The sequence below is a fragment of the Hippoglossus stenolepis genome, chromosome 8 (assembly GCF_022539355.2).
Source record: "Hippoglossus stenolepis isolate QCI-W04-F060 chromosome 8, HSTE1.2, whole genome shotgun sequence".
In the NCBI taxonomy this organism is placed as follows: domain Eukaryota; kingdom Metazoa; phylum Chordata; class Actinopteri; order Pleuronectiformes; family Pleuronectidae; genus Hippoglossus; species Hippoglossus stenolepis.
In genome coordinates, this window is record NC_061490.1 from 11,949,108 (window position 1) to 11,967,468 (window position 18,361).

Below are 18,361 nucleotides of genomic sequence, written 5' to 3' on the forward strand. Positions count from 1 at the left end.
AGACACAGGTTACCCATACAAGCACACTCTAAGTGGAATCATATGACCTGAACTGATCCGTGTAACAAAGTTCTTCTGAATCCTGTTTTCCAGCATCTAAAGGTAAACTGCCCATTAAATGGATGGCTCCAGAATCTATTAACTTCAGACGCTTTACCACAGCCAGCGACGTCTGGATGTTTGGTGAGTTAAAGCCCTCGTTGCTTTCTTTCTGTGTCCGTTTTGTCCTGTAACAATATGTTTTCACTTCATCACCTGTTTCTGCTTCAATAGGTGGTTTCATTATTATTGTTATGTTTTTCTGTCTTTCCGTAGGCGTCTGTATGTGGGAGATTCTAATGTACGGCATAAAGCCTTTCCAGGGTGTGAAGAACAACGACGTCATTGGCAGGATAGAGAACGGCGAGCGGCTAGCGATGCCCCCTCAGTGCCCTCCTACTCTGTACAGCTTGATGACAAAGTGCTGGTCTTATGATCCGAGCAAGAGGCCGCGCTTCACTGAACTCAAAACACAACTCAGGTACTAAATATGTTTGTGCGTCTCTTTTTTTTAACGTCTTGGCTTTGGTACGAATACATCGAGTGAAAGTAGCACAAAGATCAATTTGACTTGTGGGAGAAAAGATCCACTTGGTGCATTTACCACATTAGTTTAATTACATTTACTCATAAACTGAACATTTCTAAATGATTGCCTTTACTTAGACAGCCTCTCAATAAATAAACTCTCTAATGCAGCCTTTCTCGATTTTGCAGTAAATGTGTTATGCAGTTAGAGATAAAGAAATTTACTTTGACTCTTTTATGAGATTGGAGATTTGACTCGATTTGAAACAATTTTCTAGCACCTCTCTAACAGCAGGTGTCACTGTCAGTCTGTATTGATGTGACATAGGTAGAGCAGACAGAGCGACAGCAGATTCTACACCTTTTTAAATTCAAGAAATGTCTTTGTTGTGTCTTTGTGTGTGTTTGCTGGTTTGACACCAGACCAGAGTGAACCGTTAAAGATGGGTATAACAGAAGCAGATGGTATTTCAGTCTGTTTTTATGACAACTGAAGGCTACCACAGGTTCTCTTTCATGTTTGAAAGGGGAGGGTGAGTTGAGGGGTGTTCAGCTGTAACATGCAACTTCACCACTAGATGTCACTAAATTCTACACACTGAACCTTTAAAAGACTGCTCTGTAACTCCAGTTTGGTCTAATGGCATTACTGTTGGCATAGTAACACAAATTTGATGATGACAGAGATGGATTAAATGAAACATGCCTTGCTTCCTTAAATGATACATCACTGTCTTGTTAGCAGCTTTGCCTGGAGACAGATTTGCAGGCATCTTATCTTTCAAGAGTCCCGGGCATGTTGCAATCAGATAAGTAGGAGCTAGACAACGCTGTAGGTAGACCTGCTGCGTAAGCCCCAGAATAATGCGTCACTATGATATGTCCATTCAACAGGAACAAACCAACCTATTCATTAGTCATGTAATGAAACTAGACGAGACAATAAATCATTTATTAAAAGAAAGTCATTAACTCCATAAAACTGGCTTGTGATTTATGTCTTGCTAGTGAAAGGCTACAGTATGTGATTATAATTAATGCTAATCATAGGATCCTTACTGCCAGGGTAACATAACCAGCACTCTGATTATAATTTTCCACAACACCCATGCACAAAAAGAGGAACACCAACGAACTAAATGTTGCTGTGTAAGATCTGTTCCTGCATGGTGATGCTTGATAAGACCATTCAATCTGCCCTTGTGTCACAGAAACAGGATTCCTGTTAGAACAGAGATTAAGGGATCCCCCTTCTCACCACCAGCTCAACTAAAATAAGTAAAGTAATACTCAAATGTCTCGAAGACATAGTAAAACAAGAGTGGAACATATTTCTTTTTACAATGAGGCCCATTGACATTTTCTCTTTTTTATTGTTATACAGTGTACAGGATAAGAAGGTGTACAGGAGGGGTAGAGCTTTCCTCAGCCACCATGATACAACAATTCTTAATCATTCAGGCATGCACAGACCTGTAGTGTTTGGGAAGTGATGTTTCCTCACTATCTATGATGGTGAAATAGATTATAAAAGCAGGAGTGGTGGCGATGAAAGAACTAGAGTGTGAGTTTTAGACTGCTGCTGTAAAAGCGCAACTGGTCAACGGCTCATTACACTGAATCGTTAAAGAGGTTTTACATGAGTTGTACATCAAACTTTGTGTTCTAGTAAAAGAGTTTTGCATTATACTGTATGTGCATCAACCTCAAAAGATGATGTATTATGTATATACTAACTTACAGGATATCATGAAGAGTTGAAATGAATGTTTTCATGCAGTGCGATTGCTTATCATTCAAAACTTAATTAACCTGGAGAAAACTAGATATAATTTACTGCATGTAAAGTTGTAGATTAGTTCACATCATTAGAGCTAAAGCTTGAAGCAGTTTTATACACACACACTCACATACACCAGTAGAAAAACGCAGGTTTCAGGAGCACACCAAGATGCCATAATTGTTTCCTTCAACATGCACATTCTCTCTCCGCTTTGTTCTCTCTCTCTTACGCTCACAGAAACGGGAAAATAAAAAGTGCATATTTACCTCCCGTGGTTTTACGAGTTCGCTTAAAACCAGCATGACTCACACCTTAAATTCCAACACGATACCTCTTCCAATTTTCTCGAGGTCAGCTTTCCCCTCTCTCTCTCTCTCTCTCTCTCTCTCTCTCTCTCTCCCCCTAATTCTGCTCCTCTACTGCCAACCCTCTTCTACTCCATCGCTTGTCTTTTGAATCCTGAACTCTTTCACCTTTTCCCCTGTGTCCTCCTGCGTCTCACTTTCTTTCTTTGGTTCCAGAAGAGTTAGAGGCCTCCAAATCACGGAGGTCCACTCATCTGACACATGTACAGTATGTTTGCGGTCGTATGTTTTAATGGGCTGAAAACCCAGTGTGGAAAAGCACATGGGAACTGCGTTTGGGTGCTAAGCTGACATTTATTCTATTGTAATTGACTATGAAGCCTTGGCATGAAGAAATAGCGAGGAACCCCTCATGTGCCCCATCCAGTGTCTTGGAAACCAAGTCAATATTGACCATGTCCACTGTGGTCACTGGTTATTAATAGGAGAAACTCATGCCATATAAGGTTCTGCAGTTTGGTGTACTTTGGGTCTGGCTGGCTTATATATCATAATATCAATTATAGGTCTCTCCTGCCAAATATGCAGCTCTCAGCTACTAATGCAGTTTTCCTAGACGGCAGACCAACATGTGTGTATGTGTGTATATATGTGTGTGTGTGTGTGTTTACACAGTGGGCAGCTGCCAGGAGCTACAGCTTTCCAACAGAGAGGGAGAGAGAGAGAGAGAGAGAGAGAGAGAGAGAGAATGTAAGAAGGAAGGAAAAAGACGAGCAGAACTAGTTTAGCGCTGTACTTCCATGGTCAAAGCTCGCTGACCAAGGTTTCCAATCCTCAGATCTTATTAGCCTCATAGTGAAGTCTGCGTGGTGATGTACTGCAGTTAGTGAAGTAAATAATTGCATCGTCCTGCCAAGAGGAGTAGGTTTTATCTGTGTTGAGTGTTGCTGGGACCCAGTTATTCATATGGAGTATTAGTGCTGAGTGCTGCTGGCCCATCATCAGCATTTTAGCGGCTAAGAGGATGTTCTTCTAAAAGGGCTCGACTGGAAATATTGCTGTGCTCTCGGACAGGCCTTTTTTTTTTTAAGGTAAAGTATGGTCACTTCTGTCTCATTAAGGATTTTCTAAACTTTATTAGCCTCTAGTAAAATTAATGGTTTATTTGTGTGGACGAGTGCGCTGCATTCAGTGGATGCCAGTGCCAGAGCTGTTTTTGAGGAGCCATGTCGTATGTATCTGCAACAAAACTCATCATTGATTGCTCGCCTACCCTCTTCTGAGGCATGCATGTCCTACTTAAAGAGTGGGTCTTTTGTTTTTAATCAATTCAGTCTTAAAATAATATTCACATGCCCATATGTACATTGAAACAGTTACTGGTTTCTTTGATTGTTACCAATACAGGTTGCTAAGCGATACATCACCATCAACCATAAGTGCTAATTTACATGTCACCAATAATGACAAAAGGGTTCAATGAATAATTCAAGTGTTTTTACAGATAATGTTTCCTTACTGCTGCAGTGAGTTGTTCAAACAAAGAGGGAATCATTTATCTTTTAACAAGAATAATTGATTAACAATTCAATGTCTTGCATAAGAGCACTTCAGCAGGGTGGATGCCTAATTGCATGATTTTCAGTCTGATTTAAAGCCGGCCTCTGTTTGGCTGTATAGACTGCTACATTTTGACATGCAAAACAAATTAATAATTGAATTCATATCAGCTAATGTATCGTTCAAATGTTGCATCCCTTTTTTTAAATGCAAGAGAGAAGGGGTGAGAGAAGCCAGCAGCTAGTTTCCATCTCATTTCACTGCTCAGTGGTCGCCGGTAGCGGTTGTAGCGGGCAGCTAACAGGTGAGGAGTACGTGAGAGTGAAGCAGGGTGGAGCTGAAAAGCCCAAGATTGTGCAGTCAGCCTCAGCCTGAGTCAATAAACCAAGCAGGCCGTGTTATTCCAGGTTGTGTCGTAGTGTAGATGGGGGAGGAGACAGTTAGTGTTAATGTTGCTAGGTGCTGGTGTTGTCATCATCATCACACATGCATACATACACATTGTGTCATTTACTGTTAATCTCCGAGGCAGATTCATCCGAGGCAGATTCATCGAGGACTGATCCCATTTGGACTGGTTTGTAATTGCTTTTTCAAACAAGGCCATGGCCTTTACACGCAGGTACAAACCATTGTTAGATTTAATGCTGCTATTGTGTTTATGTTTAATTCACAGGGTTAGTATGATTTTGATTAGAAGAAATGAGAAACACAATTACAGGATTTCTTTTTCACAAGGTATAGGGAAATATTTTTAAACTATAATGAAAGTTTAAAATTGTGTTTCTAACCTAATAATTTAAGCTTGAAATTAAATACGGGGGATTGTTATGATTTGTGTATAATATAAGATATAATTTGTTTTATGATTTTTTTTTTAGCTGGCTGAGTAAATTATTGAAATATTATGGATTGGGTCAGGGTTATTTCAGTGTAAAAATATTATCCTTAAAATATTTGTGTTGTGATGGAAAAGGACAAAACGTGACGAGAGACTGACCAGGACAGGTGCAAGGACACACACACACACACACAGCAGGGGACAACAGAACAGGAGGATAATGATGTTACTAGAAATAGCTTTAACCCTTGTTGAGGAAAGGAGAGCTATGTGTGTGCGTGTGTACATGTTTGTGCGTGTGAGTGTGTGTGTGTGTGTGTGTGTGAGAGACTACTCAGTTTTTCTGTTTTGTGGAAGCGTCGACTCTTGAGCAGCAGCTCGTTCCTCTGGGAGTCTGGTTTTGGTTTAGCAGCCGTTTTCCTCAGGGAACAGGTCAGTGTGAGTAATTTAAGTAGGTAAATTCAATTGAGTATCTTTGGCTACGTGAGTCCTAAAAATGCTTTGTTTGAGTTGTGGGACGTTGCTTAGTTTGCAAGTGATTTAGTTTAATTTGCTAATTTCTTAAGCAATATCACCCAAAGATTTACTGTTGTAGTTGTCAGAGTTTTATCTGACACAGCAAAAAGTTGATGTCAGTACTTACTGTAAATTTACAATGAAGAGTAAAATCTGAAATGTTTACTTTGACCAGTTCAGTTGTTTTCAAGATGTAAATGTTGAAATTAAACTAAATGTCTCGATACAACAGTGGCCATCTCAGCACCACTGCGAAGAGGAGAGATTCAAAGTGTAGTTCATAAAGCATCTGAAGCCAAAGCTGCTGACACAGCTGTTGAATTGTATCTATTACTGTAGCTGGCAGAATTCACTGTATCTGAACACTGGTGGGAATTATGGGTTTTCAGAGATGGACTATTGTGGTGGAAAGAGACTGAGCAATAAGACATTTCATAACAAAATGGAATTTGTTTTTTGTGTTTTGGCATTGTGTACGAGTGAATGCATCAGTTTGTGTGTCATGAAACTTTTATCTCTGCAACGGCAGATAGAAAACACATTTTGTTATTCTGTTTGGGAAGACCCTCACATGTGGATACCTGACCTCAGCCAGTCAGGACTGTTTGGAACCCATCTGAACCCATTGGAACCTGACGAGTCGAATTGGTGAAATGATATTCACTTTTGGATTCTGTCACACGTCAGGCTCAGGTTCGGACACAAAAAAAAGAATGCCTGCAGGTTCGGGTCAGGCTTGGTTAGTTTTCTCTCTGGCTGGGTTGTGTTTATACAAAATATAGAGTCGCACTCTAGTGTGTACCTCATATTTTTGAGTGGTATTATACTGTCTTACAGTATGTTATAAAACAAGTACAGCCACACTGTAGGGACATTTCGCAGATGTTCTAATATCAGGATATTGTAGACATTCTAATTCAGCTGGTTTATCTCAGTGCTTATTCACATTATAGCAGCAGATGGTGTACCACTGCTTGGTGTGTAATAATAACAGCCCATAGTGTTTAATGTCATGTCTTCACTGTTGCATTAGTAATGGAGATTGTGGCAGAGACAACCCTTCCTATTTATTTATTATATGCAAGCCTTCGCTTTGCCTCTCTCCAGTGCCGGAGTAAAATACTCGACAATTCCGCAGAACAAAAACCAAACATACCAGCACCCTGTTTGTCTCACAGCCTCTTTTACCTTGATTTGCAGCACTATCCTAGAGGAGGAGAAGCTCCAGCAGAAGGAGAGGAACAGGATGGAGATGAGGAGACAAGTCACTGTGTCTTGGGACTCGGGAGGGTCTGAGGAAGCACCACCAAAGGTAACACATACATCACACAAGATTGTATCTCTGTGTCTATTTGTGTTTGTTTTGTCCGTTTGCAGGAATAAAAAAAGTCTGTCTCGCATTCTTTAGTTTTTGATGCTCAGATATGGTTTCATGTGGAGTTTGCTGCATTACACTTTGATTTTAAGTGGCCATCGTGTATATTTAGGATTCTGCTGGACCCTGGTGACATCCTTAGTTCAGTCAATGTTGAAGTCATGATTCTAGTGGGTTTTTCTCACCATAGCGGTTTTTAGACATGATCTCAGGAAAATGTCCGGACAATTGTGTTCGGACATTTTCCGGAGTTTGCCTTTCCCATATGAAGGACACAGCAGGAGACTGTCCGGGGTCAGACATGTTCACAACAACAGAAACATCAGTGGAGGATACAGTGAGCAGGACGATGTGTATACATTTTCCAACAGACATTACGTTTTTTGTTTACAGAGCATCAACACCGGCAACGGCTCTGATTGCCGAAATCGAATTAATCTTATTTTCTTTCTGTATGGCACCTTTTCCCCAGAGAAATTTGTATTCTTCTTGTTTTTTTCTCAGTTTTGTCTCCTTCATGTGTTAGAAGCTTTATGAACACGCCCTCTGGCTTGCTGTGAATTCTCCCGACATTTTCCTGCTGTATTCTCACACACACAGACGAGACTCTGGAGAAATCAAAATGTGACAAGTGAATATTTTTGTTGTGATGCTGCAATTTTTAAATGATCAAACATCAAGAACAAGACCTGTTTGTAACTTGCTCCCTTAAAACCTCTCAACAAGGTGGACATCTTTTATAATCACATTTTTACAAATGTGACAATCATTTTTAAATTCTTTTTTTACTAAGACCGTAAACCCCACCCCCACCCCTTCCTCCTCCACTAGTACCATCCCACACCTCACAGCTTGTTGCCCCAGCTGCTGGCTGCTTCACCCACACTCACTGCCCCCCACGCCCCTGCTGTTCGCATCTGTTACCTGTTTCTTTTGGTTACAACTAAAGCCATATGTGCTGAACAGTAGCTTTTGAGATTAAGAGATTTGATTTTTTTAAGATGTCAGTGATGCAGTTGCCCAAAACTCAACTTTGTTTCCACTATGTTTTAATTAATTTGACGATAAGTACAAATTTAAATGTTGTTCAGGATTTACTTTTATTTTTCATCTCAGTCTGTATGGCTTTGGTTATAGTCGTGCACATTTTGTGTCTGTCCCTCCCTGTCTCTCTCACCTGTCAACTCTTACCTCTATGATACTTTTTTATTTCCATTCCCCCCTCCTCTACTTTTGTCTTTCTGTACGCAGCCCAGCCGTCGTCCCTCCCTGCAGCCGACCTTCAGTCTGGATTGTCTTTCTGCTCCTTCTTCTCACCACCATTGCCATCAAAACCAGCACTTTGCCTCCCAGCTTTCCCTTTACCATGGAAACCCTGATTCTTTATCTACCTACGCCTCCTCTCACTCACCCGCTCCTCCACTCTACCCCTCCTCTTTGCAATTTCCCCATCACTTTTCCTCTTCTCCTAATCCACAGTTTATACCGGCTCCCCTTCAAAACACCACTCAGTACAATCGCTCTTTCTCTCCACACCACACTAGATTGAATCCCGAATCCAAAGCTTGTCCGAGCTCGTTGCAACAGTTTCAAACAAACCACTGTTCTCTACCTCGCGCAAATTCAGAGAGCATGTCCAACGGCAGCTGCCCCCACAAGATAAACCCCTCTTCTAACAGCCACCTGCTCGGTTCGTCTCAGCCAGCGTCAAACATCTCCCACTCCCATCCCAGGAACTTCTCTCCGCTCCTCTCCCTCTCCAGTCCTAACATTAACTCTCTGCCCCGCAGGTTGTCAGATGTTTGTCCCCTCACCCTCCAAAACAACCATCCCAAGTCAAACTCTAATCTTAAAACCCCGCTGCCACCCAGCTTTCACCACGGCTGCCAAACTAATCCCAGAACCTCACTCCAACCTGACTCTGACCCCCAGGCCCAACACCATGCGGTGCAGTCATGTGGGAGGCCCCCGCTGGTCTCCGCTGCTCCCCTCACTCCCTATACTCTACCCTCCACTAACCTTCATCCACCCAGTAGAAAACCAAGTCCCGCTGTAACTGCCCACATGCCATTTTCCATCCCCTGCTCTGAAAGACCCATGTCCATATCTCTGAAGGCAGGTGGTGTTACGCTACTCTGCACAATGTCTGTTTTTAATAACTGAAACAAACCTGTGTGTGTCCGCATCAAAGAAGGTTGCAACATTCTTGGTAGTGGAGCTTCTGCAAAATGTCCAGGGGGATTTCAAAAGAAAATTACATGATTTCGATTGTGGTAAAGGCTTCGTTTCGGAGGAACTGAAACCTTTTTTCGACTGAACAGTTTTCGACTGAAGGCACAGTACCAACCCTCAAAAAAGCCACAACCAAAATGTTGCAAACATTTTTGACGTACAACTTTAATCGTCACCACCTCTGACTGAACTCAGTTAAGGCTGTGAGTCATCGATTAGAAATAAGTGCAGTGATGTCGATGCCAGTAACTGCATTCAGCATGTTTGTGCTTATCCTGGTGGCATGTGCTTTACAACGTGAAGGACGTGCGGTCAGAACGTCCTCAGCTGTGATTGAATGTGGTTACATGTATTGCTGTTTGTCTATGTCAGGCCTTGTGTTGATGTGTCCTGGGATTATTGTAGCCTATTTCTAGCCTGTGCCGGATGCCTGTGCAAAACCCTAATTCCGACTCTGACTCACCTCACACACTTGGAGCCTAAATGCTGTATTTCATGGATAAGCAGAAAAGAACAGTCACAATATTGACAACAAAACCTCTAGTGGTCAGCTAAACATCACTGGTGTTTTAATGACAACGAATCAGCTCAAAATGGATGTTAACATCTTTTTTTACACCAGGTGGAACCCAAAGTCCAGAACTTAGGCTGCAATGCAGCAACTCGCCACCTCCTGGTCCCATTCATGTCCAAGAGGAAAGACTTTAAACCTCTGTCATACTAAGGATCTGCCTTTTGTATTGAATTCTGCCACGTTATTTTTATACACACCTGGAGCTCAGAAGAATGCATGAAGCTTTTGTTTGTTTCTATGAATAGTCTCTACGTGAGCGTGTTTACACAGGGTAGGCTCTCTTTCCCCTTGACCCAGCTGTTGGGTGCTAACACTCGATGAACACATGAGCTTGATTTTGTCGATGACTCGGTTTTAGGGTGAAAGTTCAGTCTGCCCTCGTAACTGTAGCAGTAACCTACCCTGAGAGGTTTCTTGTAAAAAATTTAAATGCTGCTGCTATCAGAGATATTGGTACCAGTGAGAAACGAGAGATTAAAACTTGACAAATATGAAATCAAGTTGTATAAGACATCTGAAGGATGGGTTGAAAGTTAAATTCCTTAAAAAAAAAAAAAAAAACATCTCTGTGACTGCGAGTCGTCCCTGTTCCAGAGCTGCTGGTGTATGTTTGTGCAGCACTGTGACCCTTGTAATGGTGATAGATGTGTTTCTGTGGAGGAGGCGATGAATCGTACCCCAGAGATACATGAGGCAAAAAGAAAATCTTAATTACACCTCGCCACTCAACATTCCTAAAATTCTTCATTGAGTTATGCCATTGGGCGATGTGCTAGTAACGGGTATGCGCCTCACGACAACAGATTAATTTAACAAGAATTCCAATGACTGCGTGGGCTGCCCTGAAATTTTGAGTTTTTGATTTATACAATCAGTTTAAATGCTTCGAGGTGATGACATATTTAAAAACAGTATTTTCTGGCAACACATAGACATAAGTGTTATTAGATGCAAAGTACCTCATGGAGACAGATTATACAGGGTTTCTGCAGGGTCTTAAAAAGCCTAAAAAGGTATACAATTTAATAATCTAAATTTTAGGCTAACTGATAACTGAGTCGACAAACATCTTTGTCAGAATATATCAGTACACTCAGCTTGGCTGTGGAAAACACATACTTACTGCCTCTGTCTGTAGTTTGCAAGATAATGTAGCCTATCAAGTGTTATTCTCTACTAGGCTTAGTTCACCTTAGCTTCAATTATATGAAAGTGTCTCCTATTTATTCATTATCGTCTAAAAAAAGGTTTTAGAACGTCTTAAATTAAACTTGTTGAAACCTGCAGAAACCCTGTTCTGGTAAACAAACTATTTTGCACATTTACTTTCGACAAGTTGCAGACTCTCCACAAGGTGACCCCCCCCCCCAACGGTTCATCTGGTAGCTTATGTGTATAATTGTATTTTTGCCAGCAGATAGTGTGCATTGGAACATCTGCAGTTGTAGAATTGAATCAATGGCAGAATTATTTGGTCATTAATCCTGTCTTATAAGTATTCATCCATACGTCTCCAGATAGAAACAAGTGTCTGTGTGTCAGTCCCGTCTGATTAACCTCCCGTCTGTCTGTCTGCCGTCCCTGTGTTTATCTTACTATCTTTAAACTGGGTATTCCCAGGGAAACCTCTCTTGACATGGACTCACTGTGACAGGGCTGTGAATCTGCAGCAGATTGAAACTTTTTAGGATCTAATTTTCCTCTTGTGTAAGAACAGTGTGTCCTTCCATGTGCGAGCATGTCCACAAACATGCCCTATGTTGGTCTGACTCTGTCTGAAAGTGTTGCAGCTCCGTTTTGTCTCGTCTTGAGTTTCTTTGTCTTGTCTGCTTCTCTTTGTCCTTCCCCTTTTTTTCTTTCCTTGTCATCCCTCCCTGTCTTTCTTTGCTGTCTGCCTCCTTTCCTCCCCGTGTGTCTGTGTTTCTGTCTTGCTGTCGGAGGTGTGGTCCAGAGAAAGCTACTATGAGAGACTGTGGAAGGTAGAAGTTACTGTAATATTGTGCTGTAGACACTGGCTCTGTGTGAGAGCAGTTTGAATCATTAAGAGAAACATATCCCCGGGTCATTTAAAGAGAAGAGGGGAAACTGTTCATCAGCTTCTAACAGCTTCATCTCGACAAATCACCTGAAACCAAGAAAAGAAACAAGGCTGCGGGTTCACCAAGGACTTCTGTTTTCAGCTACAAGTGTTAACCAAAGGAGTAGGAAATAATACAATATAATCTATACTCTGTCCTCTATTAAACCCTAATCCTTTTGCATTACATTGTCTTACAATGCAAACGTCTTTTAGCAGGAGAAATCCCAATTGTTATCCTGATAGGAAATGTTTTACATCCCATTATGCCTGGTTAGCAGCAGTATATATTTTTTATATCCTAATGAGAAACAAATGTACTGAAAATAGTGGTTTTTGGTGAACCTCATAACACACTGTTTACAACCCTGCATCACATCTAATCCGATTTCCCAGGAACTTGTTATCCAGGAATATAACATAGTTTGCACCGGTGACCCATGGATGTTGATGTTTAGCGTAGGGACAGTTGTTCATGCCAGTTCAACTAACAGCTTGCTGGACTTGCAGCCCAGTGGGTAGTCCCTTTTGATTGACAGCTAACCCAGCCACACAAACAGCACCTGGAGGTTTGTGTGTTGATTGTCTGAATGTCCCGGAATCCCGTCCTCCACCGTTCAGTCTGGAAAAACAATCAACAAGCATTTTAAATTTGTTTTTGTTTTTCCTTCTCAACCTCTCCTCCTCTGCTTTTCTTCCCTCTGTCTTTCTCTCTCTCTCTCTCTCTCTCTTTTCTTTGGTTCTCTCTATCTCTTTCTGTAGCCGAGTAGACCAGGCTACCCCAGTCCTCGCTCAAGTGAAGGTTTTTACCCCAGTCCCCAGCATCCTGGACACTACCAGGTATGTTAACAAACTCCACAACTCATGCTACTGAACTACAACTCATATGGTGTAATACAAAGTGTTCTGAGTTACAGTCATGAAAACAAAGAGAACTGATAAAAGACATTTGTCTCTGTCCCTGTGTCAGATGGCGGGGTACCCTGGCCCTCACACGCTTCCCTCCGTGCCCAGCGCCCTGTACCCGCCACAGGCAGCCATGCTGGACACGCACCACGCGCACACGCACCCTCGCCACCACGTCCACACACACTCGCACGCGCAACTCCTTCCCCAGCCCCATGGACAGGACATGGCACTGTGGGGCTCTGCAATGGAGGTAGGAGACTAAATCATCGTACTTGTAAAACTTTTTTTTCATATATTTGTTTTGAATTTGAAAGACTTCTGTAATCTGCTGCTCTAAGAAGTTAAATATTATTACTTTTTTAATTATAGTAAATTCTTTGTTGACTCTTTTGAACAAAATCTGCCATTTTGCAAGAATTGCATTTGTTGCCTGGTAGCCGTAAGACACTGATCGATCTGTGAGAAAATATTGTGAAGGGGAAAAAAACTGTAGCATCATGAGTTCAGGCGATAAAACCTATAATCCATATATGAAAATATTACAGATTATACAACCATTATTTTTAGTTTGTATGTGTGTTGATTGCCTCCCTTCAGCCTCTCATCAGTCTGGTGTATGTGTCTGTCTGTCTCCATGTCCTGTGTGTTTGTGGTTGTGCATGTCTCTCTTCATTTGTGTGTCCCTGTGTTGGTGTGCATGTCTGTTGCTTCGCCTTGTTTTCTTTTGTTGCACGTTTGTTTGTTTGTGTTGTGTGCTTGTGTGTAGGACAGGGCAGTAGACATGCAGCAGTGTGTAGGCCAGCAGTGCCTGTTAATGGAGGAACAGCTGATGATACAACAACAGCAGATGGAGGAGGATCAGAGGTGGCTGGAACAGGAGGAAATGCTGCTGGTAACACACACACCACACGGTGCAAAACACACACAGACACACTTGCATCACACAATACTAACAATTATAGTATACACATACTAAAACAAGTACATTTGACTTAACTGGAAAGTTCCCTCCTCAAATTACCTTAAACATTACTAAACAATCAATTTCACTGCGGAGAAGAAGAATACTGAGAAACAGGTGTCCAGTCTCCTCTGTGTGTGATATTGTTGTGCATGACACAGTGTGTTATCCTTACTGTAATGCAAAGCTATATAAGTTGCCATCTTTGACTTGTCAGTTGTGTTCTTGAGTTTTTTTAAGTTCCAAGATGCATGTTGTTGTGTTTTTGTTATTTTGTTGAAGGTTTCTCTGCAACTCATCACATGACTATTATTAGTCCTAATAAATAACAAATATATACATTTAATCCACCTCAAATCAGGAATAATTCTTCAGTAATATTAGCTTTATATTTCCTAATAACAGCGCTAATGAAGGTTCCCAGCTGTCGTGGTAGTAATAATATAATTGATTAGAACTTTTTACATTAGCTAAAAGTTTTGATCAACATAATCAATCGACAGTCACCTGCTATTGCCATCTCTGCTGCTTATCACAGGAGTGTAGCGCCAACTGCTGCTCAGCTTTTTCAGAGCTCGGCACAGCCAACCAGCCACTGCGGCTTATTCTTGTAAAACTCACTCTGAATTGTTGCTGCTTCGTTGATAAAGTGTGAAAATGTTAAATGTTTTGATGGAGGGAGCCTCGACAAGAAGAGCGGGGGAGAGAGGAGGGAGGAAACGTTTCATGTAGGATGCATATTTCTGTGAATGCTGATTGAGGATGTCTGGGGTTTTTTGCTCAAGAATTTTATTGTGTTGAGTTTTGTGTGTGTGTGTGTGTGTGTGTGTGTGTGTGTGTGTGTGTGTGTGTGTGTGTGTGTGTGTGTGTGTGTGTGTGTGTGTGTGTGTGTGTGTGTGTGTGTGTGTGTGTGTGTGTGTGTGTGTGTGTGTGTGTGTGTGTGTGTGTGAGAGAGAGAGAGAGAGTTTGTAGGCAGGTGTGGCCTATGTGAATTCCAGGCTAATGATAGGCTTAGAGAATCTAACAGCCCATTCAACAGTCTGTATTTGACCACAACTCACAACCACTAACTGACATCAGACAAGATTACTGAAAAGTTTGGTGTGTGTGCGTGTGCGTGTGCATGTGCGCGTGTGTTGCAGGCTGGTTGTTTTTATAACACTGTCACTTGGGAGGGGCGAGTAAAAGAGGAGGGTGGGGAGAGAAAGGGTGGAGAAATGAAGGTTTTGGGAAAGAAGTGTAGACATGCTCGTGCACTGACGGCTGACTGTTGGCAGCACGTTCCATCCCTCCTCCCTCCCTTCTCCTCTCCTTCCCCCTCTCTCTCTCTCTCTCTCTCTCTCTCTCTCTCTCTCTCTCTCTCTCTGTGTGTCAGAGTCAGATATAAATGTGGTGGAGGCAGGAAGCCGGAGTTGAATTTGAATTCTTGTCTTGATGAAACCGCTGGCACAGACCGGGGTGAAGGCTCAAATTCAGACAGGGAAAACCCTCAGTTCCAGAGGCAGACGAAGCTACAGATAAATATAATAGGGCTAGAAGACAACAACACAGACACAACACCTCAAAAACAAACTTGGACACAAACGATTCATCAGGGAACTTTGATGAACTCAGTGGCAATGCTGGTCTTCAAGTCCTGTCTTGGAAAACTGGTAGGCGAGGATGGTTGTGTGTGAGAGCGTGGTGGATTGATATGGTTATTTGAATGTACGGTAGTTGTATATGTAGACGTGTGTATGTGGTTTTATTTTTTGGGGGTTAAATTTCAATCTGAAAAGTTCTTGTAAAGTTGGAAATGTTAGTCGGGTGAAAGTTGAGGATGTTGTTATCCTGCAGCTTTGAACAGTGTGTTCCTGTTGGGAGGTCTCATGCAGGGAAAGAGTGTTTGGATTATTTTCTTTTTCATGTTAGCTTCACTGTTGTGGTTCATTTCCTCATCTACTTAATCATTGGTAAGATTAAACTTTGATTTGGAGAGCAGGAGTCTGCCCACTTGCTTTGTCTTCAAACTGTTACTCATTTACTGATGTCATGGTGACTTATTTTCATGTGTTCCTAAACTGGCTGCATGTGGTTGTCATTCGATGGTAAAAGATCTTTAATGAATCAGTAAATCAACCGGGTTATTGATGGAGTTTGCACCATGCAATGCATCATTCTGACAACAGCATGGGACATGAGCTCACAGCATGCCTTAAAAGGGTAAATGTCTCGAAGAGCATCCCAGGAATCAAAATCCATCACTGCCTGTAAAGATATTTACAGAAAAGCAATGGGATTTTCTGCTCAGTGCAAAAAACAACAGCAATCATTTTTGAATAACCTGATCTGCCTCTCTAATTGATTGATCGACTGCTGCCCTGAGTCCCTGAACCTAAATACTGTTGATATGCGGAGGCGTCGAATTTAATCTTTCTTATTTTTGTGTGTTTTAGAAACCAGACGCCAGAACTTCTCGAGGGAGTCTGGACAGAGAGGATGGTGGACTCCAACCTCCAGTGAGTTGTTGTTTCTTTAACTATCATTGTTAGTTGGTGCTCTTCATGCACTTAAAAGGATGATATCTCTGAGATTTGTAAATGAGTAAATATGTTGTGAAGGGAGGTGTTTTCTTTTCTTCCTGGATGAACTTTGTTTCACCCTCAAACTTTATCTTCACTGTCAAAATCCTGACCTCCATCACGTGTCCTCCTGCTTCACATGCACATCTCAAAAATAGAAGTTGTTTTTCTGAGCTGCTTGTTTTTTAAGCGAGGAGGATGTCCGATAGAGACAAACGCAGACGGAAGTTCACGTTCTGCTCAGACTCACTGCGATTGGCCGAAGCATGTGTTTGTTTTGATTAGAGCAGAGGGGATTGATCCATGGACAGGAAGTGACCTGCGAGGGGGGTGGGGTCATCAGTGAGGGGGTCAATAGATTCCCATAACAAGCCCGACTCGTCTCTTCATCTGACTGGTGCACAAAGTACCTCAGCCTGCTGCAGTTTACTGTGCTCTCTCTAATTGCACAGGTTACAGTGTGACAATCACCATTAGAGGAGGAAATGGTGAATGTGGACTCGTAGAAAGTTGTGGGCTTGGTCTTTTTCCAATCTTCTATCACCCCCCCCCATGGCAACATATAGGATGATAATTTTTCCTAAAAGTTAATATTTCTCGTATAAAGCTGAAGTAACTGGTTCATTGATCAATTAAAAGTCAATTTGAAATTACTTAAATTTTTTTTTACTGTTGAGTGACAAGAAAATGATAATCTGGAGCATCACCTTGAGCTTTAGGGAGTTGGGAGAGGCAACACACACAAATGATTAATAGTTGAACCAAGTAGCAGATTAATCGATAATGAAAATAATCTGCAGCAGTAGTCACATGAATAAGTAAAAACATGCCTGTGTGTGTGTGTGTGTGTGTGTGTGTGTGTGTGTGTGTGTGTGTGTGTGTGTGTGTGTGTGTGTGTGTGTGTGTGTGTGTGTGTGTGTGTGTGTGTGTGTGTGTGTGTGTGTGAGACCACTTCAGAGAGCTCACCACATCAATCTTAGATTCAGCAGAGATGACACAAATGATTTGCACAGTGCACATTTTTATTTAAAAACCTACTGATGGTGAGATGCTGATGTTAATGCCTCTTACGTCTAATGGTTCTATTCAAAGAGTTCAAATAGGAGTCCATTCTGTGATTCATCTTCATCCTGACATTAAACTATGTTGTTTATCTGAGCTTTTACATAGCGTTAAATTCCAAGGAGCCGATTTCTGAGTTGCGTGTTGATGTACGTTGTGTCCCTGTTGCCAGCAGAGCTTGTCACAGAAGTTACCATAAGCAAGACAGATATTTCTGTCTCTGTAATTCATCTCGCTGCTAGTCCTCCTCCTCCCATTGAATGGCTGTGGTTTGTGGTGGGAAAAGCTCCTTCGTTTGTATGTGAATGTGTGTCTTTGTGTGTCTTTGTGTGGGTGTGTGTGGGTAAAATGCTGTAGTAGAGTATTTTGGGGTGTTGGTGGTTGTCAGACCATGACTTTTTGAAGGCTGTTTTGAAGCTCTCTGTGCTGTTTTCTCACACAGAGGAAACAACAGAGATGCAGTAATAATGCAACAGAGTAAATATGAAATATGTCTGCTACCACAGAAGAGTTTGTGGCATTGTTTTATTCTCACGACCATCAAATGATAAAGAGCTGCTCTGTGAGGTTTGTTTCTGGTTTTCAAAGAGTTGCACTAACAAAGGAAACCCATATTTCTGTCATCCCTGCGTCGCCAGGCAGAATATCTTTCTTAGAAACACAGTGCTCGACCACACACCACTGGAAACAGAAACGGCTCCTTGACTGGTTTTACAAGAACAAATTGAGACTTGATGTCGTGTAACATGAAAATTAAATTGGATTCCCTGAATTTTTCAGAAGCAGCTGGTGGTTTTTGCTTGTGAGGTTCTCATTTACTGTCAAGCTTTGGACCGTGCAATTTCTAACCCAATATTTTGTTGTTTATATTTGTTTGTGCAGACGGGAAACCAGCACATATACCAGCCCGTTGGCAAAGCAGGTAATAGACAGACCTTTAACCCTCTATCATTACAGTCAAGCAACTGCTGTTGTTTCACTCTCTCCTCTTTTTCCGTCTTCTAATCGAAGTTCACACATCACATGGCTTTCCAGCTC

General features: G+C 41.8%; 1 protein-coding gene across 17 annotated transcripts in view; it reads left to right on the top strand.

Annotated features, from left to right (window-relative positions):
• Positions 1-18,361, top strand: part of LOC118113315 (focal adhesion kinase 1) — a 60,797-nt gene that overhangs the window by 36,213 nt on the left and 6,223 nt on the right. For 7 of the 17 annotated variants that reach the window (XM_035162877.2, XM_035162872.2, XM_035162873.2 and 4 more), the window contains 9 exons: positions 94-183; positions 316-520; positions 6,773-6,884; positions 8,199-9,062; positions 12,593-12,670; positions 12,801-12,989; positions 13,506-13,631; positions 16,136-16,198; positions 18,206-18,245. In XM_035162877.2, coding sequence (XP_035018768.2) covers positions 94-183; positions 316-520; positions 6,773-6,884; positions 8,199-9,062; positions 12,593-12,670; positions 12,801-12,989; positions 13,506-13,631; positions 16,136-16,198; positions 18,206-18,245 — 1,767 coding nt within the window. Of the gene's footprint in view, positions 1-93; positions 184-315; positions 521-4,700; positions 4,793-5,238; positions 5,489-6,772; positions 6,885-8,198; positions 9,063-12,592; positions 12,671-12,800; positions 12,990-13,505; positions 13,632-16,135; positions 16,199-18,205; positions 18,246-18,361 lie in introns of those variants that run through there. The other 10 variants (XM_035162889.2, XM_035162888.2, XM_035162887.2 and 7 more) reach the window with 4 other exon arrangements.